The sequence below is a fragment of the Vidua chalybeata genome, chromosome 8, assembly GCF_026979565.1.
Source record: "Vidua chalybeata isolate OUT-0048 chromosome 8, bVidCha1 merged haplotype, whole genome shotgun sequence".
In the NCBI taxonomy this organism is placed as follows: domain Eukaryota; kingdom Metazoa; phylum Chordata; class Aves; order Passeriformes; family Viduidae; genus Vidua; species Vidua chalybeata.
Window position 1 is genome coordinate 2998339 of NC_071537.1, and position 26052 is coordinate 3024390.

The window sequence follows — 26052 nt, forward strand, 5'->3', positions numbered from 1 at the left end:
TATTCTGGAGCCTTTCCTGAAATGTTTGCTTTTCATGGCACCCAGCCCAGCTGAACCAGTGACAGGATTTCTGTTAATCCACCACACCGGGAAGCTCAGGGAGCTGATATGAAATATTCCTCACAAGCACAACTCCAAGAGAGGTGCTGTAAGCTCTGGTATATCAGAACTGGACAGTGAAAAGCAGTCAGGAAGTCTTTGAGGTTAACATGGGAATGCTGGGAATCCAGTTGTGAGTTTGGCTTTTGGGATGTGTGAGATGGATCAGCTCCAGTCAAAGTCCATGGAAGTGCTGCCATTCCCTCTCCTGCTGGAGAAGTCTTGCTGTGTCTGAGCTCTCTTGTGGAGACAGAGTGAACCTTGCTGGTCTTCCTTTGATTCCCCCACACGTGCTCTGTGTGTTGTTTCTTCCCTCAACGCCCATCTGAGGTGTTGGGTCACCTAAACCCATCCCATTAGGGATACCCTGGACATCTTGACCAAGTTTAAGCCATTTCAGCGAAATAACTTGTTGTTACCCATCTACTTTGTTGGAACACTGTTATTTATCTCCTTTCTGCTTTCCCCACACACTGCTTAGCAGTAGCCTCTTCATTAACATTTTGGAATTAGAGTGATAAATAAATGCTGAAGTTTTGGCAAGTAAATGGTGACATAAATGTGACAGTGAGTGATGGAAGCAGGGTGTGCACTGAGGGCCCAGAACAGCATGGGAGGCTGCCAACGTGCTGGATTTCATTTCAGTCTTTGCCTATTGAAATTTGGGGAGGTGAAGCTCATGGATTATTTGCCCAGCAGTCAGGGAAGAAGAAAGCTCTCAGTCACTGGGTGATTGCCAGCCAGGGAGCTGCGTTCCTCCCTCAGCTGTTCAGATTTGTTGGCTCAGGCTGTTGGGGTTTCTGCACGCTGCCGCCACATGCAGTGACGAGTTATGAGCACAGGGTGCTTGGAGGCTTGAAAAGGTGGATTTGTCCTTCTTCTCTCCCTGCTCCCAGCAGGCCAGCGAGCAGCTAAGGATGGGAGTGCCTGTTCCCACACACTGTTCAGGGATCACCCGGAGCATGGATCTCACCTGCAGCATGTGTTTGTCAGAACTGGTTCTCAGTGTGCCAGTATTCCACTCATTCCAGGGGATAGATTTTAACTTGGACTCCAGTAGGCAGAGGATTATATGAATTTCTGCATCAAAAGGACTGGGTGCAAGCACAAAGACATATTTTTCAAATATAATGTATGATCTACTCAAATTGTCTATCTCCAGCCCATGTGAAATAGGCTGCAGGTTACTACCATAGAGTTACTATTGAAACCTGGGATGCTTGGTTGGTTTCCCAGCTATTACAGTTTTATTTTACTCCCGTCTTTTCCTCTGAATTGTTGTGCTAATTAAGCTCACGAATTTCAATCTCTCAGGTTCTTCAATTATGACATTGCAGCCCCTCTGTGGCAGCACACTGGAGTGTGGCAGATAGGATATTATGAAGTGGAGACATTCAATGGGAAAATGTCCAAAAGCAGTTCAAATCACTTAAGATAATTAAACAAGGGAAAGAATGTGGTGTGTTTATAGAGTATGAGATGGTTTTGTGAATAGAATGGTGTTAGGTACCCGTGCATGGGAAACTCATTACCCATGCTGAACTCGTTTTTTACATTGTAATGGGAAAGAAGAATTGAAAAACACCTCTGTGAACATCACCTTTGAGCGCCTGCACTGAGACCACCACAGCAGAGGCAGCAGGTTCAACAGACTTGTTTACTCCTCTGGGTGTACCTGGGGGAAAAAAATGCAGCAATTGAAGAAATAACAACTAATTTCAGTGTAAAGGTCAACATGACCTGAATTGAGATACTTAAGAATTAATGGAGTAGGCTGGTGTCAGCAGGCAGAATAAATGACATTTTTTATAACTGCCTGTTCACCATCCTGTTTCAGTCTCTTCACCTCCCCCAGATGTAGGAGAGGTTTCAAATGCATTGCCAGAGGGGTTTTAATAAGAGTTTGTATAACAGAGTGAGGCAGTGCTTGAATGGAGGAGAAGACAGGCACTTGATCATTGGGAAGGACTAAACAGAGTAAAAAGTCTGAGTAAGGTCAGGGGGGCGTGTGAGGGCAGGCAGCAGCCCAGAGGGGAAGGGAGGAGCCCAGCCACACCTGAGCCAGCCCTGCACCACCTCTGTGGGCACTGACACAGGGCAGCACACCGACTGCCACCCTTTTCAAAGTCATGGGAGTATGTAGTGTTCTTCCTAAAACAGCAGTTCCTACAGTAGAGTGACCACACAGAGCTGTGAATCAAAGCCAAGGGGAAGCAGAAGATCAGCCTTCAGAGCACACAGAATGTTATGTTCCTCTCCAGAGGTCAGTAGGGCACAGCACCTTCTCTCCACTGCTGAGAAACCAGGTAACCAAAGGGGGGCATCCCTGTGATGTTGGACCCCAGGGTCTGCTCCTGCTGAGATGATGCTGAGATTTTTCCTGAGTAGCACTGTATAGTAAAAAAGGGCAACCCTGACGGGGAAGAAATGATGATGTCTGGCTCCAGATCAGAAGGCTGAAGGATAGCTTTATTAAAACTATGCTATATTACATTAATATACTATTTAAAGAGAAACTCAACTATTCTACATACTTACTTCTTACTTACTTAACTAACAAACTTGTGACTCTGCTGAGAGTCCGAGCCACAGCTGATCCCATTGGTCACTGACCCCAAACAACCTTCACCGGAATCAACCCAGCAATCACTGCAGGTGAACAATCTCCACACCACATTCCACATGGGGAAAACAAAGGAGCAGAGGTAAAGATTGTTTTCTTCTCTCTGTGTTTCTCCTGAGAGACAGAATTGTGTCTCTCTGTCCAGAGACTGTGAATGTCACAGCACTGACATGAAGAGTGCACAGTTCTTGTCCTTTTTTACAGCCTGATACTCTGTACTTGGTGCTTGGATGGCTGAAGGACAATTTGATAATAATCTGCACCTATGTAAACGACAGATGTACCAAGAAGGAAAGCAATTGTCTCAGCTGGTGAAAGAAGTGGGCTAGGAAAAACTAGAAAAGGCTGGATTTTGGGAAATGCATCATGACAGCAACATCTGTTGGAACGCAAAGTAATCTGCCCTGGAAAGTGGTGGGATCAGCATTGCTCCTGACATTTGCAGCTTGATGAGACAGAACCTGGTTTGATCTATGGCACACTTGGCTTCCAGGAGGCCCTTGGTATGATCCACTAGATTTTTTTCCATCTCTGACTCCTGTGACTGTCTGTCTGACTCTCCCTGGGTGATGAAATATCATTATAACCTTTTGAAATAATATATCGGTGCCTGGAGAGCAGAGACTGATTTTCTCATTTGCAAGTGAGAGGCAGTGTGTTAAATTACCACTCCTGTCATTAAATGGATTGAGGAAAAAAAAAATCTGATGTGCTTGAACCAGGACATTTTTTCCCTCCCCAAACAAGCCACCTCAGATTTCACCTTGTGGGGGGCCAGGAAGGTGAGGATTAGAAGTTTAAATAAAATTCATCATATTTTCTGAGGCTTAGGTTACTTGCTTGACACCTGAAAATGCTTCAGCAAGTCTGACATGGAAGATTTCTGCTGACTTACAGAGGATGAAGGAGACTGTGCTGTGTCTGTCAGAGATCAGGAGGCATAAAATTTATCTTTCTGGGCCATGGAAGCTTCTGCTTGTTCATTTGGCTCTGGGAAATTTGATCCTGAGCAACCTGGTCTAGTGGAAGGTGTCCACGCCCATGGCAGGGGGTGGAACTGGATGGGGTTTACAGTCCCTTCCTTCCCAAACCACCCTGTGATTCTGTGAAATGTGAACAAATCACTGCTGATAAACACAGTGACTAAGTGCATAAGTAATTATGCTCAGGAATTGCACTTTTGGGTCATCAATGAGAAAGCTGTAATGTTGTTTCAGCTGATTTTTTAAAATCACATCAAGCAGCTGATGCAGTTCTTCATAGCATTTGTTTCTGTCTTTCATGCAGGGCAAAGTATTGATAATCATCTGGTACTGCTGAGCATTGTAGCTGGCAACATTTGAAACTCCAGACATGGTGATGAATTGCTCTATGATATATTAATGTTATTTTGATCCCTGCTCTATCAGAATTACATTGATCCAATTAGGTTAAGTAGCTTGCCATCTAAATTAATTTACTTTCCTCTATTAATCTCCTTTACTCTGGGTCAAAACCAAAAATGTAAATCAATCCATTGTATTGCATATCTTTGGGGGGGGTGGGTTGGTAATTAAATTACCTGGTAGTTACATATGCTGGATTGATTGTTTGCTATGTTGAACATCATTGCCATAATTGGAAAGCGAAGTGGTGCACACTCAGTAGTGGAATTTGAGTGCTTGTTACACTTAATTTTCATAACCTGTCAAGAAATGCCTTGCTGTCCCTGGGCACCAGCTCTACATACCCAGCTACACAGCTTTTAGAATATTGGACATTTTGCAAGTGGGGATAAAAGCTCCCTCCTCTGCCAGGAACTTTTGGACTCCCTGGCACCATGTCAGAGCTCCTCGCCCTCTGCAGTGTGGCGAAAACCTTTCCCTGGCTCATTCTCAGGCTGGCAGCAGCACGGATGTGGCAGCAGGGCAGATGTCTCAGCACTGATGTCTGAGTTACCAAACTGAAGGAGGCTTGGTGCAGAGCCCTGAGAAGCTGTCTTCTTTTCCCAGTGGCATGGTTTGATATCATGGAATCACAGAACGGTTTGGGTTGGGAGGGGCCTTAAATCCCACCCAGTGCCACCCCTGCCATGGCAGGGACACCTCCCACTGTCCCAGGCTGCTCCAAGCCCCAGGGTCCAACCTGGTTTTGGGCACTGCCAGGGATCCAGGGGCAGCCAAAACTCTGTGTCTCACACTGGGGCATTCTTTTGCTTGCCTTAGGTTAGTCCAACAGTGGGGTTCCATCATCTTGGTGCTCTCACCAGTCTTTTACAGCTCACACTGGGAATTCTTCCTCTCAGCCAGTATTTTCAGGATCTATACCAAACTTCCATCCTGACAGGGACATTGCTGACACCAGGAATTTGTTTATCTGCTACATTTCCTCACTTTAGTGGGAAGAACTTTCCATGGAAGACTCAAACAAAAATAAAGCTCTGATGTGAGGGAATGAGATCCAATTCAGTGGCTGGAAACTGAATGTTGGCACAGTTAAAATAGATAAAAAGTGCAGTGGGTTTAGGTTGGGCTTAGTTAAAATCCTGCCAGGTTTGTGATAGCTCCATCTTCATGGGAGATTGAGGCAAGGGCTCTTTACAGTAGGAAAATGGATCTGGTTCCTTCCCTGTCATTGTAGCAGAAGATAAATTCAGGTCAGATGACCCCTGCAATGGGGCAGGGCAGGCTGGTGACCACAAATCCCTTCTGGTATTCAAACCTACAGATCTGTGAAGTATTTTCTAAATCTGTGCCTTAGAGCAGAATGAACAGCAGCAGAAAGGTCACCTTTATCATCATTGCTGTCAAACACCTTGGAAACAGCAGAGCACAAAGCAAGTGTGTTGCTCAATCACTTTGCCCTTCTGCTACATCTGTTACCTTTACCTGTACTTTTGTCCCATTCAATGAAACTCACTCCCCTGTCCTGGATGAAATCCCATTTCCAAAAGCTGCACAGTGAAACTCTGTTGGCTTCAGCGATGGGATCTTGCCTTTACAAAGGCAATTAATGCCTGCCAAGTGCAGAACTTAGCAGTGGTAGATAAATAATGATAATTATGAAAGCAGCTGCTCTTTGTCATAATGAGACAGAGAGGGACTTTTTGCAAGAGTGTGTAGTGACAGGACAAGGGGAGTGGCTCCAAACTGACACTGAGTGGGTTTAGATGGGATTTTGGGCAGGAATTGTTCCCTGGCAGGGTGGGCAGGCCCTGGCACAGGGTGCCCAGAGCAGCTGTGGCTGCCCCTGGATCCCTGGCAGTGCCCAAGGGATGTTGGATGGAGCTCTGAGCACCTGGGATAGGGGAAGGGGGTGGAACTGGAGGATCTCAAAGATCTCTTCCAAGCCAAACCACTCCATGGTTGCTGGATACATCCCACTGTGCTCCTGGCAGGGTTTGTGGAGGCTGCAGGCACAAGAGGTGAGATCACCACTGCAGTCAAGTGTCCTCCGAGGCCCCACAGGTGTCCCTGTGGTTGCTGTGATTTATTACCGTGTGTCTAAATCAACACGAGGTGTTTGGTTGGGCACCCCAATCCTGCTGTGGGTGTGGTGGTTACCTGAGTTCCAGTTCCTACAAACCCACCAAAGGCTGCAGTGTTTTAACATTCCATATCTATTAATATGCTAATATTTCCCACAAGCTGAAAAATTTAAAAGTTAAATGTGAAAATCTGTGCTTGAGTGCTCACTATAATGTGTTGGGGCTTCATTTTTTTTGCCTTGCCACTTCCTTATTTTCTTTTTTTCCCTTTCTTTTTTGTTTTTGGTCTTGTTTCCTTATTTTTTTTTCCCTACATCAAGACAGAGGCTTTTAAAGCTGGGTTTTCTCCCTTATAAGTGTTTGTAGAGTTCCTAGCACAACCAGATCCTGATGGAGCCAGTGGATATTAATGTGATGCAAATTAATCAGTAATGAAAATTAAATGTGTGTTTATGCTCCAGTTATAATGTTTATACAAACACAAGAAACGTGTACCACGACTGTGTAATGGTTCCCACCACAATATTTGCAAGGGTGCAGCATTAATCAGCTTTAAATAAAAGAAAGGGCCTGGTTTGTTCAAACGGACAACCCAACACCTCTTTGAAGTGGAACAGAGTGAACATGGTGAAATGCAGAGCCAGGGATTTTCGATATTCTACACTCTCCAGTTTTCTGATGCTGATGGTGGCATTTGCCTCTTGGCTCCTTCTATATCGTGCTTTTGCAGTTCACCAGAAATTTTGTCAAAACTCAAGGATGTTTGTGATGAGGAGCACAACTCAAGACCTGTGCTAGGAGTAAATGTGAATGAGTGTTCCTCCTCCTGGCTTTGTCAGAAATGCTCTTTAGATAAGGAGTTGAAAACAGATCAATAGCAAGACTTTTTTTTTTTTTTTTTAAGAGGCAGATGCAGCTTTCCCTCTTCCATGAGCTCCTACAAAAAGAGAAGTCTTCATGGTTGTCACACATGCCCCTCCCTGAAGATTCCTGTAAAATGACAATTGCAAGTCCAAATTTTTTATCTCATTGCCAAAGGCAGGAGGGGAAGTGTGGAGAGAATGGGAACAGACTGCCTCGTCCCAGACATGATCTTGCACAGTCTCCTGTGAAATCATTATATTTCCATTCCTGAATATCCTTTCAGATGATCAGGATAAATCCAGTGCTGTAAATTCTGTGATGTTCATGCAGTGTTTTCCCTGGAGTGTCAATAGGAGGAGTTTGTTTCACTCACCAAGGGCTAAATTAGTCTTTGGGTGGTCACTTGCTGATGAATACAACAGATTAGATGGAAAAATAAGGAACACAGGGAAAACATTTTCTTTTTCAAAAATCACCATTACTTAACAATACTCTAAACCCCAGGTGTCCCTAGATTTAACCTAAGATGTGTTGAAAATTACATGGAAGATTCAACACTGAAATGTGCTGGCACAGAGTCCTCATTTGGAAGAGAAAACAGTCTGGAAACTTGTAGTCTATTCACAATTACCACAGGAAGTGTTCGTGTCCTGCAGCTTCAATATTTGGAGTTCCATTTTCCCTTATTCCCCATAGCGTTTAATCCTTAATGCCTGGCTTTGATCCTTATCTCAAACAGAGCCACTAAAGGATAAATTCAAGGTGAGGTGGCCTCAATATTCCCTGTGCTCTGTTTTTTCCAGGGGCCTGCTGGCCAGAGGCTTCACAGAGACCCATTATTTGCAGGACGGCACTGACGTGGTTCTCACACGCAATCACACGGTAAGGCTGGGGTGTCCTGGGTACAGATGATGCTTCATCCTTAAAATCCAGACTCTTCTCTGCCAGGATCTGAGCCCTGGGATGAAGCAGCTCAGTGTGTGGCTTTTTATTTTATTTTATTTTATTTTTTACTGTTGCCTTCAGTGTCTTTGTGACTGCTCTGATCCTACATTTGAATTTTTAGAGGCAGCCTTTAGAGGCGAGCTCTGGGGTTTGAACCACATGGCTTTTAACATTTGTGAGGGTTTTTTTTTTTCAGCTTCTTGGAAATAGACCCATTAAAATTTGATAATTATGGCACTCATGTCTGATCAGTTATGGAGAAAAGGCCTGGTTCTGTTTGGGGGAAAAAAACACCCTAAGTATCTGATTTCCAGAGTGCAAAAGTTCATGTCAGAGGTTGGAAGGCTTGGGTGTCTTTCCTCACTGGAGAAGTCACGGGTGGGGTTTGGGGGAGGGTGTTGGTTGAGTTTATTTTTAAATCCAGGCCATAAGTGTGGTGTGGATGTACTTTATACTTGTATTTGTGTGTATGTATGTGTATATTTATGTACATGTATAAATATGGATCTATACAAAATATGGCTTGTTAAAATAAGCAGTTAAAACCTGCTTTTTACAAATAAAAACCCCTTAAGGCAGCAATGTTTTTTGTCCTCTGACAGCATGAATGCCTTAATTAGAAATAATGCAGCAAGCCATTTTAATTACAAAGCTTATCTTTTATCTGCCTAAGTCCCATAAAGTATTTGTTCTGTTATGGTATTTACTCACTGGCACTGTCAGCAGAGACACCATGCTTTGTGTTCCCATCCATAACGGGCTTTGCTGGGATCAGGGGAAGGAATTATTTCTCTGCATTACATCTTACTTCTGAAAGAGCATCTTCATTATAGCTGCAGACACCCCAAGTAAAGCAATCATTTCAAAAGCTTTCAGTGCTTTCATTTTGCTGGGTGCTCATATCGCCTTCAAAATCAGCTCAGGAGAAAATAGTCATTTGTTTTGGGAGCAGGAAGGCTGCAGAGACTCCTGAAGGAAGTAAAAGGAAATAAATGAAACACATGAGTCTTCTAGAGATTTACCTGAGTTAACAGGAGCATGTATACAGCTAATGACAGGTTTTCTGTGCTAAAACACAATATCTGTTTGCAAAATGGCAAAGTAAGTCATGATTAGTAATGACACTGCATTTTGCTGCCTGAAAAAGAGAGCTCAGTGCATTCATTTTTCATTAAATGCTGCAATATGGTTGAGAAAAGATAAGTCTCTGATTTCATTTTTATATCTCTTCTTCACTGAGGACATCAATACAGTCTGGAGTTGAAACCAAATCCGATTTTCCATTGAGAAGTTGCTTAGTCAAATCCTGCTTGGAGGTCAAAGCAAGGCAGGTTTGTGGAGCTGTCACTTGGGCAGTTCTCTAGCACACGAGTCAGTGTCTAGGTTACTTTTCAATTTATAGCACCTGGAAAATTGTCAAAAGCTGCTATTTATTAAATGATCTCAAGCAAGGGTAGAGTGAGGTTTTAAGTATCATGGATCAGCCTTGGTAATTATTTGTTTTTAAGGGGTCACCCATTTTATAGACTCGTTTGCAGGAATAAAAAAGATTTGATAGCAGGAAAAAAATCCTGAAATTCAGTGGTATTACTGAGCTAGAAATCAATTTTCTCCCCGTCCTGTTGCAGGCCATGCTCTGATAAGTTTACATTTTCGATATTGAACTTTGGCATCACATTGCTGGATCTCAGAGAAATTGTGAAATGGGCCACAACCAGGAGCTCAGAGTTAATAAAACGACAAGTTGTATGTGGAGAGGGAAAGAAACCAGGCCCTTTGCCATAATTCACTCTTAGATAAAGACAGCTGGACCACAGCAGCAGCTGCATGGAACAAGATATTGCTCCCCTCCCCATCTCACTGGGGCTCTGCTCAGCTCTGGTGATGCTCAAACCCAAAGATTTCTTTCTCAGGAGCTCTGAACTTCACCTCATGCTTGCTTTAAGTAATGAGAATAAACCTATTTTATTTTTGCTTTTAGCATATAAGAGATCCAGTGCTTGAGTGGGAGGGGCATTGATTTTCCTTCTATCAACTGGATGCATGGAACTGATAACACTGAAATGAAGTGAAATAGTGCACCCACACCAAAAGTTTGACATCCATAGCAATTGTGACTGAAGTGATAACCCCCCAAAAATTCAATCTGTGACTCCCTTCTACTGTGGCTTTATCTTTGCTAATGTGTTACTGACTCTTTATGAGGATTGATGATAAAAATACCCAAGAGTAAAACACTCTCACCCTGTTTCTGTCATCTCTTCCACTGACAAAGATTTGAGATTTGTATTTAGGAAGTCAGAGCTGTTCTGTGTTCACTTGCTCGTGCTGGAAATCAAACAAACGTTTTTCCTGGTGTAAACTTATTAGCAGAAAAGTCCTGTCTGAATCATTCCATCTTGCCCAGACTGTTGCTTTCTTCACCAAAATCAAGCTGCTTTTTAGAAATCTGCTGTGACTGAAGACCGTGCCCCAGCCTGGAAAGGTTAATTAATGCAATAATGAACCAAGCCATAAGAGGCACAGGGAGATGACTGTTAGGTTGCAGCACTGATAACTTCCCTCTGCACTGATCAGATGGGAACCTTTCACAGCAGAGTTTTCAGCTTCCAGGTGGTATTGGGAATGCAATATAACCTTTAGTCAACAAGAAAATTAGCCTTGATTCCAGACAGATATGTGGATGTGCTTAGAAACCCTCTGCTGTGGGTGCCTTTTGCAAGCAGTGGATTATTAAAGAAATATAATAACCTAAGCACAAAATGAAACTGGACTGTTGTCGCTCAAAATAGAAGTCCCCCTTTATTCTTGGTCATTTTTAATAACATGCAGCTTCTTGGGTATTTCAATAAAAAATTTCCTTTCCAACCTGTTTCCCTTCCTTCTCATTTTTATGATTTTTATTTCAAGTTCTTTGTGATTTTTATTTCAAGTTCTAGGGTTGGGATTGGCTTTGTTCTACTTCTCTTTTCACATACCTACCTCCTATAGGGATACACAGATTTAAATGCCCTTAAATAAAAATAGGGGTCTCTACAGCAGCAGCATATTTGTTAATCTGATTATTTTATAAAATATTATAAAATATTAAAGTTATATAAATAATATTAAAATAATATAAAATATTATCAAATATTTAATATTAGAGCTTTAAATACATAACACAGAAAAAGGGGGTCAGTCATACAAATCTAACAGTATTAATCCTGTACAAAATAAAACCAAACAAAAAAAAAAACCTCCTATAACTTTTTGGGATTTAGGAGCACTGATGGTTTTAGGACTATTTGGTCCGTTAAGCACAGAGAATATTTGGTGGGACAGGAAAGGTGCTGTCAGTGTGGTTCTGAGTGCTGTGGCCTGAAAGTGATAATCACCTTGGAATGAAAGGGCTGGAAACCCAGGAGCAAAGAGCGTCTGTGAGCACTGAAATGTTTTCTCTTCCTGCACAGGGTCACTGCTTTTACCATGGCCGGGTCCAGGGGTTCCCCGGCTCCTCCGTCAGCCTCAGCACCTGCTCGGGACTCAGGTGAGCCCAGATTCCAGCAATGTTTGAGCTCCTCAGTGCTTGCTTTGGCTCTTAATGCATGAATCAATACTGGGGAAGGGGCTGGGGGAGCTGGGAAGGGGCTCAGCCTGGAGAAAAGGGGGATCAGGGGGGACCTTGTGGCTCTGCACAGCTCCTGCCAGGAGGGGACAGCCGGGGGGGTTGGGCTCTGCTCCAGGGAACAGGGACAGGAGGAGAGGGAACGGCCCCAGGCTGGGCTCAGGGTGGATATTGGGGAAAATTCCTTCATGGAAAGGTTTGTCCAGACCTGGCCCAGCTGCCCAGGTGGAATCCCCATCCCTGGAGGGATCTAAAATCCATGTGGACGTGGCATTTGGGGACATGGGGCAGTGGTGGCCTTGGCAGTGCTGGGGATGGTTGGACTCAGTCATCTTAGAGGGCTTCTCCAACAGAAATAATGCCATGATTCTATCTCTTTTTCAAATGTTGGACGAATCCCTACAAATAATTTTCCCTCTAGCTGCTCTGAGGAGAAAAAACAAAGAATAGCTAGCACAATTTTGGGTGATTTTCCAAGAGCCATCCCTTCTCTCCTGCTGCCCATCCCTCTTTGTGCCCATTCCTTGGCACATTTTCATACTGGCAGTGTCCAGTGGCTTTCCAGGCCTCTTTGTCCTCAAAACTGTTTCACCAGTGCTGTCAGCACTGCTTTGCCAGCTGTGGAATCACTCGTTGTCCAGCAGCCTCATCATTAGGAGTGGTGGCTTTAGCAATCAGGGACTCAAAGATTCTATGATACAGAGAACACACGTGGCTGTGCAAGCTCAGTAATTGTGTTTATGGCAGGTAAGATGCTCAGCTTTTGGATTTTAGCTGCTTGTTAACAGCAGAGCAGCAGATTCCTATTGCTGAAAATCAAACCTCTTTGAGTTTGACAAAGGAGTGGGCTGACAAAATTTCACATACACAACAGACACAGTTCAGGAAACAATTATCTTTCCTACTTGGACAATCAGAGACTGGTATTTACTCACAGAGCTGTTCCAAATCACAGTAATTAACTGTAAATTGGCTCTATGTTCTCCTTGGAAAACCCAGTTTTCCTGTCAGATTTCCAGCTGTCTCAGCCTTTTCTGGGTTTAATTTATCTACAAACAGCAGGAGTAGCTGGAATCTTTTCCCCTTGATTTTGCATTTTGTGCAATAGTGGCATTGTCAAGGCTTTTGTAAGGGAGCTCTGGGACAGACAGCAGCAGAGAGAGCAGAGTTTGATCCCAGCACCCCATTCCCTATGGGAATGACCCATTTGCTGTAGTGGATGGGATTCCTTTGGCTCATTCCCACACAGAGGGGCTTTATGGGTGCTTCACTACGGATCCAGCATCTTCCAAAAGTTTGATAAACCCCTTGCATGAGCAGTCAGCTGTAAAATATATCCAGAATTTAAAACTGTTTGTAAAAATCTAATGCAGAGCTCTCAGTATTTTAGTTAAAGGATCACAATGCTGCAAGATCCACAGGGAAAATTTGTACCTCGTGGGACAGGGTCTGCATCGATGTCCTTTCTCCAGGACTACCTGGAAATTAATCACTCTCAAGAGAAAATGCCTTTTTCCACATTAGAAGTCTTTTCTTTCTTCTCCAAAGTGCTCTCTTTACAGTTGTGGAGCTCCCGGAGTCATTTCCCAGTTTTAGGTGGTTCAGACCAGTCAAGACAGCAGATGCTGGCAGGGACATTTTCCTGGAACTGTTGCAGACAAGTCCCCAAAGTGCAAGCTGACAGGATTAGGCTCCTTCTCTGCAAGGAAGCAGAGCAGCACCTTTTTCAGTACAAAAGTGCAGAAATTTCCTTTGCAGTGCATGTTTTGTTCGAGTAGGAGATCAGATGAGGACAAATCTCAGTTTCTGTGCCTGTTTCACTGCTGGGATTGGTAAACAGAGTGTCCATGGGTGGGAACAGTTTGTGATAAGAATTCTGTGCCTGTTGATCCACTCCACCAAACCTGTTTCACAGCCCAACAACCAACAGCAACAACTCCCAGACAGAATAACTCCCAGATATTGCCTGTGCTTGATCACAGAAACACAGAATGGTTTGGGTTGGAAGGGACCTGACAGCTCATCCAGTCCCACCCCTGCCATGGGCAGGGACACCTTCCACTAGACCAGGCTGCTGTAAAAAAAGGACAGTCCAGAAGAACACCTTGGCTTACTTTGCTGGCAGCTTTGCTAGCTTGAAAGAATAGATCTGGATAGGATTGGAAAGGATGGGATGGGATATGTGACATTCACAGTCTCTGCACAGAGAGACACAATTCTGTCTCTCAGGAGAAGCACAGAGAGAAGAAGAGAAAACAATCTTTACCTCTGCTCCTTTGTTTTCTCCATGTGGAATGTGGTGTGGAGATTGTTCACCTGCAGTGATTGCTGGGTTGATTCTGGTGAAGGTTGTTTGGGGTCAGTGACCAGTGGGATCAGCTGTGGCTGGGGCTCTCAGCAGAGTCATGAGTTTGAGTTAGGTAAGTAAGAAGTAACTATGTAGAATAGGATAGTCTCTCTTTAAATAGTATATTAATGTAATATAGTAGAGTTTTAATAAAGCTATCCTTCAGCCTTCTGATCTGGAGCAGACAGCAGCATTTCTTCCCATCAGGGGTCATCTGATTTACAATGTCGGATAGGATAGGACAGGATAGGACAGGACAAGATGGGATGGGATGGGATGGGATGGGATGGGATGGGATGGGATGGGATGGGATGGGATGGGACAAGATAATGTACTTGCCACCAGCTTGATGGAGCAGGGACTCTTGTTTTTCCACAGCATGATAAAGACTCCAAGGTGCAGGAGCAGAGACATAAGGTTCTGTGTGGCCATGGAGCCCCAGGTGGGGACAGTCCCTGGAGCAGCTGTTGGAAGGGAGGCCAGGTCTCGTTTTCAGGGTCTGTTCCTGGCTTTGTGACAGTTTCTAAGTGAATCAGACAAATCTCTCTGTCTCAGCTTCTCCATCTGTGAAATCCATTTAATGATTCTTACCTACCTCACACAGCTGCTGCGTGGAGCTGGGGTTCAAGTGCCTGAAAAGCATCTAATGAAAGGAAGTGCGTGCTGTCAGCCCTCTGAAATGCTGGAGAACCAATATCTTCCCCTTCCCAGCAGACAGGCACTGTGGGCATTGTTCCAGGTGTGGATAGGTAGGGGCTGTGCATTTTCCCCCAGACCAGCAGAGTTCATTAAAAGACATGAAAACTACTCATAAAGAATAGGCTCCACATTTCAGTGTGCTCTGAAGCCTGAGTGCTCAGCAGCAGTCAAAGAAGCAAAAGGGATCATAGGAATTACTGAGACAGAAATAGAGGATAAAACAAGAACCCTCATTACCACTTTATAAATCCACAGAGCGCTCACTTCTTGAGTTCTGCATGCAGTTCTTGTTTTCCCCTCTCCTGCTCCATCTCAGAAGAGGAAGAAGCAATATATCCAGAAAAGGTACAGAGAAGGGCAAAAATTGTGATCAAAGGTATGGAGCAGCTTTTATCCAAGGAGAGAAAATAGACGAGGATTTGTCACTTTTGAAAGGCGGTGACGGAGAAAAGGAGCATGATGAAACAAGGTTGAATGTCACGCTGGAGAGGGGACAGTTACTGAATACTCTTCATAACCTCAAAATTAGGAGACATCAGCTGAAACTTGAGAGCAAAGGAAAGTACTTTTTATTCACATAACAAAGCACTGGAGCTGTCACAGGTGGGTGTCAGTGGATCACTGACAGAATCAATGGATTCCAAAAGGATGTGACAATTTGGGAAGGGGAGCTCAGGGAGCCTCTGCAGGGCTGTCAAACCCTGAGATGTCCCTGACACTGCTGCTCTCAGAGCTGGGGCTGCTTGTTCTGTTCTTATCTCTCACCCCTGAGCTGCTGCTGTCAGGCAGGGCCAGAGAGAAGCTGCTGAGCTGGAGGAACCTTGCTCTGACCTCCCCCAACCATCAAGGTCTTCCCTCCACGTGGCTGAGCAGCTGAGATGAGGTTTTAGCTCCTGAACCTTTCGTGATTGTTCTGTGATGAGGAAGAATTGTGTGAAACCTGAAAACTAAGGTTAGTTTGGTTTAAGTTTCTCAGGCAGATAGAGGAGCGAGAGATGAAGAGGAGGGAGGAGGAGGCTCAGCTCTCTCAAGCACACATTTTTCAGCTCTGTTCCATCCTCACACACACAACATATCAGCTCCTCACCTCACGTAGGAGCACAATGGCAGAAATAGTGGGATTGACACTGAGAGCTGCCTAAAATGCAGGTTAGAGGAGAATATAATCATGTCTTAATCTGTATCCTGCTGGCTCCTCCGAGAAGGAGGAGCTGAGTGGCAGAGAGAGCTCGGGAAATGCTGAGTGCACGAAAAGGGAACAATGGCTAATCAGGATTTCTGTGTGTCCATCTACATCAGAAAGCCAATTAGACTGTCAGAGCTTGTGGGAAGGTGAAGGTACGACAGAGTTGAGCCATTTCCTTCCTGTCCTCAGGAAATACCCTTCTGTTTATCCAGCTTGGAGGCTCTTCAAGTTTTTAGCAAATAATTTTGGCCTGTGGCCACCGCTCACATCTTCTGTGATGAATTTGTTTAGACTTGAATGATTTTTCCCTGATTGCTTTCCCTGTGAGTGCTGAGTACACCCAGAACTGCAGCCTGGGGAAGGGCACAAACCTCCCTGGGCCAGGGGCTGGCAGAGGACTCTGGCATGGGAATGTGCTACAAAAGCATCTGCAGTGACCTCTTAGATGGGAGGAGCTTGAGAGGTGCTCCCAAAAATTCCTCGGGAGCCTAAGGATAGAAATCTCCCAGGGAGCCTTTTTCTTCTGAAACCCCAAAATGCACTTGAATATCTTCAGATATTTTACCCAATTGTTAGGTAATTAACCCAGTGACACATACAGAAAGTGTTCTGTCATTGTCCAGCCTCATCAGCAGCTGAAAGATGCAGTGTCCACAGTGACAGGGATGGGGACAAGGCCCCAGAATGGAATTGATGCTCATTTTTACTGGGATCACAGAGTTATGGTACCTGAGGCTGCCAATAGATTTTTCAAATGGTCTGGCTGAACTCACTGCAGCCCAAACACAGTCAGCTGAAGAGGGAATTTAAATGTGACACTCCAGACATCAACTATTGAAAAAAGGAATGGAAGTAAGAAACCAGTGAGAAAAAGAAATGTAAATTCCTCATGACTCCTCAAGCATCATTTTCCCACAGAAGAAGATATTTCATCCAAAAGTTAAGTTAGGAGAAAATCCCTGTTGAGAAAAGCACTGGTTTGGATGTGAGCTTTTCCTCCATACTTTCTGAAGAGCTTTTAGTTCATATAAACATCCTGCATGGTTTGTAGTTTATCTGACCTGGAAACTCCTGGAGGATTTTGAGCTCAACATTAAAAACCATTCACTTTCTGGGGTTTCATGGCTTCTGTGTGCTGCCTGTACCAGAGGAGCAGCTCCTGGCTCAGGGTCACCTCTGTGATCTGAGATGAGCATTGTGTCCAGCCTGTGACCAATGTGTGCACAGGGATCACTGCCAGGACAGGAATGAGGGATGATCCCTACCCAGGTGTTTGAGCTCCTTCTCCGTCCACTCTGCTTCTGGCATTTAGTGGGATGTGCAAGTTGGAATCTTCTTGTCCTGTCTTCTTGTCCTGTCTCTGTTTGCTGCAGGGCGTGATAAAATGTGCTCACTAAATTGGTACCAATGCTAATGCCCCTTTCCTTCTCCTTTCCTTCTCCTTCTCCTTCTCCTTCTCCTTCTCCTTCTCCTTCTCCTTCTCCTTCTCCTTCTCCTTCTCCTTCTCCTTCTCCTTCTCCTTCTCCTTCTCCTTCTCCTTCTCCTTCTCCTTCTCCTTCTCCTCCTCCTCCTCCTCCTCCTCCTTCTCCTTCTCCTTCTCCTCCTTCTCCTTCTCCCTTTCCTTCTCCCTTTCCTGCCCCCTTTCCCTTCTCTTCCTCACCCACACGTGACACTCTCTCTGACAGCACAATTACACCATTACTGTTCCTTGCAGCCCAAATGCTGGACATGAAATCACATTTTCTCTTCCCATCCAAGTAACTCCTTGCTGGAATTCCAGGAATCAAAGTTGCAGCTCGATCTGCGTCCACTCTGGACAGATCTGCCCTGCACTGAGAAAGGATGAAGTGCGTGCTGCAGGAGGCTCTGGCCATGATTCCATTTTAGAGAATATATTTTCTGGTTCATGAAAAGCACTGGCTGGAGCAGAAGCTCTGTGAGTGATGATGTGTCTGTGTGAGAACACCTCCACCACTCCTGTGAGATGTAAATGCAGTGGTGCTACTGCTTCCACCCCCTTTGAGAGGCTGCCCTTGGTTGATTTGGGTCAGATTTGTTATTTTAATAGAATCCTGCTGTGCAGTGTAGTAGGATAATAGGATTGTTTTTCTTTCCTATTGTGCTCTTCATCAATAGATAATGTTTTTTCTGTGGATACTAAAATTTCCTCTATTTTAGAGGTGAGGAGTTGTTGCAAAAAGAGGTGACCAGGGACAGAGGCAGAGACAGGAGCACATCTGCCTCCAGACTCCTGTTCTCTGTATTTCCCAGTCCCTGAAAGAATGACCAAACCATTTGAAAAATATCTAAATATCAGCTCTATTAGAAAAACAGTCAATAGATCATCCTGCTCATTTATCCCCATAGTATCCATCTGCAACTTATTAAAACGTCCTAAAAGTGAAGTCCTCATTCACCACTTCATTTTTCTTCCCCTTTTGTTTGTTTGCCTGCTTACTTGCCTGGGAAATTGTTATACAGAGCCCTGGGAATGCAGAATGAATAATAAAAATAAATAAAAATGCCCTCTGAGTGCACAGATCACCCCTGAGTCGGTGCCTGTTGAGCAGCCCTGCACTCCAGGGCCACAGGGCTCCAATTCTGGTGCCTTTTCACCTTGAAAATCCGTGGAAGAGCTGTGGGATCAGCCCCTGTCTTTGTGAAGCTGTAGCACTGATTGTGGAATGAAGGGCCTGGAGGTTTCAGGTGCCACAGGAGCACTGCAGTGTCTGTGGGCAGGCACAGACTTCAAGTGAATATTTTGTGTGTGAGCACGATTGCCCTCTAATTCATTTCTCACCAACCCAGGACATCCTCATTCCTCTGCCAGTGGAAATGGAGCTTTTTATTATTGTTGTTTGAAAATGAATGTAACTTTGAGCTTCATTAAAACCAAATGTTTAATTGCACTCAAAGATCTCAGGTTTATCAATTTACTTAATTTCCCCTGTATAGTGCAGCAGAATAATATATAATAGTTTCATATAGTGCTGTCCCAGCCAAGTTTTGCTTCAGCATCACAATTTCTCAGACAAGTATGTGTTGATGGTTTGTGTTGGCAGGACCTTTGCTTCTGCTGACAAGTTGGAAAAGAAAAATCCCATTTATATTTTGAGATTTCCTAAAGCCTGTTGATTTATGAAATACGACTGGCCTCGCTTTAGGTTTTGTTTTGGTTTTCCTTTTTAAGAGGAAAAAAAATAATTATATTTGATTTTATTGACAGTTTAAAAAGTGGAATTATTCCATTAAATTGCCTTTCCCCGATTGAGAGATTCCTGGCAATGTGAAATGGTGTGAGTTTTAATTTCTGTTTGAGATGTTTTAATTTCTGTTTGAGACGGGGAGAGCTCTCCCATCCCATACTGACATTCCCAGGAGTCCACGTGGCTCAGAAGGGAGGACAGGAGGCAGAACCCCGTGAGATTTCCATGTCCAGGGTGGCTCAGCAGGGATGTGGAGGTGCTTGGTCTGGTGTTGACCCCAGGCATGAGCAGGGACCAAACCCTGTGCTGAGCTGGAGTCAAATTTAACCAGGCTGGGGACCACACTGGAGCTGCTTCCAGTTGGCCTGGAGCCTGGGAGCTGATGTCTGGACGTGCTCTTGGGGTGGATATTTTCCCTCCCTCTCTGCTACCAGTGATGGAGGAGACAGAGGGAGAATTTCAGGTAGGGTTGGGGCTGTCTCTTGGCTTTCCTGCCTGCCTCGTTTGCAAATCTTTCTGACTTCCCAGCATCTGTAGGTTTGGGACCGAGGAAAACCCAGAATTAGACAACTGACACTAAAATTTGAATACTTCATATTGCTTTTTTCCCCCCCTCAAACATTTGTAATGTTTGGGAATTCTGGTAGCCTTTTGTCCCATAGAAATCCCACAGACCGGTCTTAAGGACTTGCTGAAATCTCTTTGGGGTTCTTTGTATAATTTTTGATTGGGGAATCTGTAGTTTAATATGCCATTTGCCACATGAATATTTTATTTGCCACGGTGGAAAACATTGCATTGTTTAACATTAATGGCTCCTGAAAAATAGAAAAGTTTCTGGGAACATGGGCTGACTCAGGAGTCTGGGAGAACCCTGCTGAAGAGGGAGACACAGAAATGGTGGAGGAGTAACAGAGGCTCCTTGGAAACACCTGAGGAGAGTGGAAGGAACCAGTAGCTACGGATTTATTTTATTTGCCTCAAATTCTCAGCCCTGAATGACTGGTGGGTATTGTTCACACACACAAAAAATAAAAAAGAAAGGAAGCATAACTCTTGACTCGTTACATTTTTAAGGTGCTGTGCTTGGCACTGCACAATGGGGGAAAAAATGCAATTGTAGGGAAAGAAAATTAGTCAAAACCAGAGAGCTGGCCAAGAAAATTCATATTTGATATTCATTATCTTATTACAGATGGTCACAAGCCAAGTGCTGATATCCTGTAGGCAGCACTCAAGGGATAAGTGTGCTTTAAATGAAAAGTCTGGTTTTCTTTCTGCCGAATCCGCAGATTTTCCTTCTCCTGGGATTGCTCCATAGGCAAAATGAAACTGTCCTTAAAGCCCCAGGCTGTCCCATGGGATGGGAATCAGAGTGGTATGCTCAGGAAAAACCCATATTAATCATTCTGGGATCCAATAATTTGTCCATACCCTCAGCAGCTAAAGGAAATGAGGGGTAAAGAAATAGTTATTTAGTTCTTTTTAAAGAAATGGTTATTTAGTTCTTTCAGACAGAGGTTGGGTACATGAGGGATACATTGGAAATGTGGCATTGATGTGGCACATTTTGGATATGAACTCCTGAAAACAAGATGCTCACTTTAAAATATTTTTTAAAAAATTAAAATTGAGAGAACTCTACCCAGGATAGAACTACGTCTCTACCTTTCTAGTAATGTAAGTAATAAAGAAAATTGTTCAAGCTTCTAATTTTGAAAGTGAATGTTCTAAGAAAGGCAAACTTAGCATTAAAAATAAACCCCTGCATGCTTTTCTGCTGTTTCTGAGTTGTCAGCACAGGGAGCTGGTCAGGCTGGCCCATTTCAAAGAGTGACTAATGGAGTCCTGCCTCCAAAATTAAATGATTAATTGCACAAGGCCAAGAGAACAATCCTTATTTGATTGTGCTGATTACAGGGCTGCTGGTTTTTGGAGTGAAGCAAATATATTGTCCTAATTTCCTAAATCCTCCACGGAGTGAGGCAGCTCTGACAATAATTTAGAGCTGTGAGGTGTGAGGTTACTCAGATCATGGGGTGACCTGCCTGAGGTGCCTAAGTCAGGAAGGTTGTTGGGATCCTGGCTGGAGCTGCAGGGCTGCTGGGATAAATCAGCCCAGCTTTTCCAGCCCTGATCCATCACTCCCAGCTGCTGGGTGATGGGTGAACGTGTCTCACCTGCTCTGCCAAGGGGACTGAGGAAGCTGCAGATGAATTATCAGGCCCTGAGCCTTGGTTCAGGTCAGTAAAACAGGCTCCTGGACTGCTGTTAGGCAGATTTTGGTATCGTGGCTTTCGAGGCTGCTTTTTTTTAGCTGTTCCAGTCACCAGTAAAATGTCTGTTGGCTTGGCTGAACTGGTGTTAATGGTGCTCTGAAGCAAAATTGTGCAGTCAGCTTGGAATAATACTTCAGTTAATTTGTTAGCAGACCACAGACTTTGAGTTTTTTCATCATATCTTCCTAATAAGAGGATAATGACGGTAGCTTTACCCTAATAATTTTATTTTTATTTTAAAATCAGTCTTCTAGTATCATTAACCTGCTTTTGGGTCCTTTTTCTCCTATTTCATCCTTCTTTTTTTTAACTTTCTGAAAATCTGTACAGCGACACTGGTCTCACAGTGGTTGTTGTATCTCACCTTTGTCACAGCACAGACAGAAATAAAAAGGGCAGACACTTTTAAAACACCAAAAAAGACACTCTAAGAAAATAAAGTCGCTCCATTCCTTGTCCCAAGTCCCTCTCCAGCTCTCCTGGAGCCCCTTTAGGTACTGGAAGGGGCTCTGAGGTCCCCCTGGAGCCTTCTCCTCTCCAGGCTGGACACCCCCAGCTCTCCCAGCCTGTCACACATTCAGCCTTTTGTCACCTTTGTTTTGCTGTGGCATCTCAACTGGGCAGGACCCAGCGCAAGGACCCTGTTTCTTTCCTCTTCCAGGTTGTAGCTTAAAGAGGTCAGCAAGAGAGCTTTCACTGGAAAATCTGTGAGTTCCTCAGGGAGCAGGTGGTATTGCAGCCAAAATTATTCTTTTGGGCAGTACAATGAGCGAAACAGGAACCAGCTCTTCCTGTGTCTGAGCTTCCCCCTGCTGCCCCGCTGGGCAATATTTAATAATCCATCCTGACACCACGAGGCCTCTTGGATCTGGCAGGGTTTGGTTTAGCAGCTGTAATGGAACTGCAGACTGGAATGAATGTTTTCCCACTGTCCCTTCCTTCCCAAAGCCTTTCTCCAGGCTTTGGTTCGCTCCCGTTTGCCGTGGCTCCGTCGGCGTCGGCAGTGCATCACCGGGAGAATGGAAAACAAATAAAGCACAAATATCATTTTGCTCTGCAGTGCAGCACTTCAGAAGAGACAAATTTCTGTGAGCCATTGGTTCTTTTAAAGCATAGTGTGTGCTGCAATGACAAATGTACAGCTCTGATGTTTCCTGCTCTGCTCGCCCGTGACATTGTAAATCAGTGTTTTGCTTTCTCATACTCCATCACTATTAAACTTGGTGTAACTCTGGTGTAGACAAGCTCCTGAAAACCACGTGTCTCACTCTGCCCTCCTGTGTCCCAGGGGAATCATTGTGTTTGAAAACAACAGCTACGTTCTGGAGCCACTGGAAGGTGCTACAAGAGAACACAAGATCTACCGAGCGGAGAATCTGAGAATAGCCCCGGGATCTTGTGGCCACCAGCTGGACATCCCTGCCACAGGGGCTGCTGCCAGTGCCACGTCACAGCACTCTCCAGCTGCCAGGGTAGGTGGCTGATGTGCTTTTCTGTGTCTGCTTGGCAGCATTTCCATATTACTGCCCACCACAAGAGCCTCTACTGAGCAAAACCTTAACCCACACCATCGGCTTCCCTTGGTGCCGTCTGCTGAAGTGCAGATGAAATTATTTGTTAAAGCTTTATTACTTTTCCTGGACTCTCTGTGCATAACTTGCTTTTCACTTCCTTTTCAACACAGAAAAGTTTATGGGTTCATATTATGGTCATATATTTTGGTTCTTGTATGGTTAGAACCAGAATTTGAGGCTCCCTGAGAATATTCAGCAATGTCTGGAAAAGTTCTTGCCCTCCCAAGATGAAAGAGAACATGATAGCTGGGATACTTTGCTAATACCAGGTTTGGAACCTCTATATTTTAGTAGCAAAGTCTCTTATGCAGACAAAACAAATTCTCAGCATATTATTTTACAGATGTATTACTGGAGTTGCTTTGATGTTGGCAGAAATGTACTTCATGTGAGATGCATCTAGCTAATGGAAATTAGAGAATGAAATGAGCCAAAAACCAGGAAGAGGAAATGCTGTAACAAATTCATCTGCATGTTGGATAAGGGTTGTAGAAAAGGCTGGGTTAGGTGTTCAGGAATTACATAACGATACAAATCTGCCATCAGCATTAATTGAATGTCACATATGGAGATTTGTATTTGCATGTACAACTCAGGCTTTGCATCAGGTCCATCGTTAAGGAAAGTAACCTCAGTGACATCTCTAGACATAATTATGCAATGGAATTAATTTATTTTACATTTTTAGGAATATTACATCTAGAGCATTAACCTTTGCATGTAACATTATAAGAATTAAGTGTATTTCTAAAAGCATGTGTGGGTGGAAAACATTGGAAACACAACTTTATTAAGTTTTCCCCAAATTGTTTGTGACTTTGAATTCCACTGAAGTAGTCAATGTAATGAAGAAATAAAATGCATGCATGTAACAAACTGACACAACCAAAGCCATTTTATTATTACCTTTATGGTTCTTCCATTTTGCTGCTGTCTTCAACTACATCTCAAATTTCACTTTAAATATCTGGAAAATATTTTTGCTGTGGTTCAGTGGACATAATTATAAAACCTGTCAACAGTCACATCATATGGATAGGTACAATATATTTAATGAGGAAGTTGGTTAAGCTTCTAATGTAGGAATTTTGAAAGCTGTCAAATGTCATGTGTGCAGTGAGTTTTCATATTTCAGTGTTGTCACTAAGCAGAATGTCAGTGGGCATGTCAAATAAAGATGACCTGCAAAGTGGGAAGACATAAAGCTGCTCCAAATCACACTGGGTGACAGAATTAAACAGAAATCTGGTCTAAGGTTCAGGGCATGATTAAAATATTTGACTTCTTGACAGGTCTGGGGGAAGATTTTTGTTTGGTTTTATCCCCTGACTCTTCACTCAGCCACCTACACGAAATTGTTATTGAGCAGAGGTGAAATGTGAGCTCAGTGTATCACCAAGGGCTTTGGTTAGATGCTAGCACGGATGAAGGATGGGACAAGCAGCAGCTTCAGCTTCCCAGATCCAAGCAGGAGCCCCCGTGGAGCAAGGCAGGAGATGCAGAGGGTGTCACAGACACCTGTGCCCAGCTGGAGCAGGGTCTCTGTGAGTGCTGGGTCGTTTCCTGACTCACTGGACCTCAAACTGCACCAAGGAGCATTTTCCAGCTGAGCTCCATTGAGACAGGGCCCTGCAGAATGTCTGGTGTGTAGGACACTCCCTGCAGTAGGGAATTTTCTCTGTAGCCACAAGGGAAAAAAAGCCATTTTGGTGGTGCTGGTGGCCACAACCAGGCAGGGGATTTTTTTAGAGCATGAGGAAAGAGAGGCTGCACCACTGCAGTGTCCATCCAAGCCATGCCAACTCCCAGGCAGGGAAGGCTGAGGAAGGGGTACAGCTGCTGGGACAGCAGGTTTGGGACAGGATCAGGTGGGGAAGAAGCAGAGGAGAGTGGAACAAAGTCATGTCATGGTCAGTGGAACAAAGCCCATTGTCCCCCAACTCTCATGGCTGTGTCATTGACTCCTCCTTTCAGTTCTGAAGGATTAACTCAGCAAAGAGGTTGAGCATTGATGCAGCTGGCTGCAGAGAGCAAGCTGAAAGAAGCCATAATTAGGTATATTTCATAAATAAATATTGTATCCTAGGAATTCACATAGCCTTTGGGCAATTCTCAGGAACAGATTTGTTATGCAAGTCAGTCACCAGAGGCTTATGTGATTTTTATGCCTGCTAGCCAATTTCTCTCCAGCTCACTCCAGTCCAAACAGTTTTACTCTTGGTAAGAGGGAAATGTTTTAAACTGAATGATGTAAAAGAGCTCTCCTTGCTCCTTTGAACCCAGATTTTCCTGTACATCTCTTCTTCTTCACTTGGAGGAGGATGAGAGGCACCTTGGAGATGCATCTCTTTAGGCCCTCATAATAAATTTCAGGATGGGAGAGTTTTAGTGTCTGAGAGATCAATTCCATCACAAACAGCAGCCTCATGGCCATTTACCCTTTGTGGCACCTCACTCGTGTCTGAGTGACAGCACACCCCAGTGCCAGAAGTTTTAAAAGAATCTACCTCAGCTCATTTGCCAGAGCCCCTAATAAGTGTAATCCTGTCAAGAGTTTGCATCCTTGATGTTTAGTTCATTAACAGCAGCTTTTACTCCTCTCTCCATCCATAAATATTGTCCAAATGAAACTTTATCAAGTTAATGGAGTTTGCAACACTATGAAATATTAGTTGAAAGTCAGATACTAAAGATTGCGTCGCTCACTTTTCCTCTAATTCTTGCAAAACATCAAAATCATTAATCTGCAGATAACGAAGAGGAACAGTTTGCTAATGTGAAGAAAACTTAGTGAGATCTGGCTGGAAGGAGGTGTCCAGCTCTGGCTGTGCTTAAGGGATCTCTCAGCTTGCCTTGGAGCAGTTTTCCTTGGAAAGCTTTAGTCATGTTTCAGGTTAAAGAGCTTTGCTGCAGCTCAAGACATGATGGTCACTTGTAGGTCAAACATCTGTTTAAGCCCTCCAAGTTCTGGCAGGAAGATCAGATATTCTGCTGAGACCTCTTTTCCCTAGTCCAGACACGAGGAAGGAATGATAGGATAGATAGATTCTGCTGCTGTAAATCACAGAACTTCTACAGGACTAATAGGTCACTTAAATTTAGGGAAACAAAGAAGCTGTGATGTGTTTTGTACTCTTACAAAATAATTTCTTCACTG

General features: G+C 44.0%; 1 protein-coding gene across 1 annotated transcript in view; it reads left to right on the forward strand.

Moving 5' to 3' along the window:
• ADAM12 (ADAM metallopeptidase domain 12) overlaps positions 1–26052 on the forward strand; it is a 177612-nt gene that overhangs the window by 91723 nt on the left and 59837 nt on the right. Inside the window, exons 4-6 of the mRNA XM_053949228.1 lie at positions 7856–7934; positions 11450–11526; positions 22610–22793. Coding sequence (XP_053805203.1) covers positions 7856–7934; positions 11450–11526; positions 22610–22793 — 340 coding nt within the window. The remainder of the gene's footprint in view (positions 1–7855; positions 7935–11449; positions 11527–22609; positions 22794–26052) is intronic.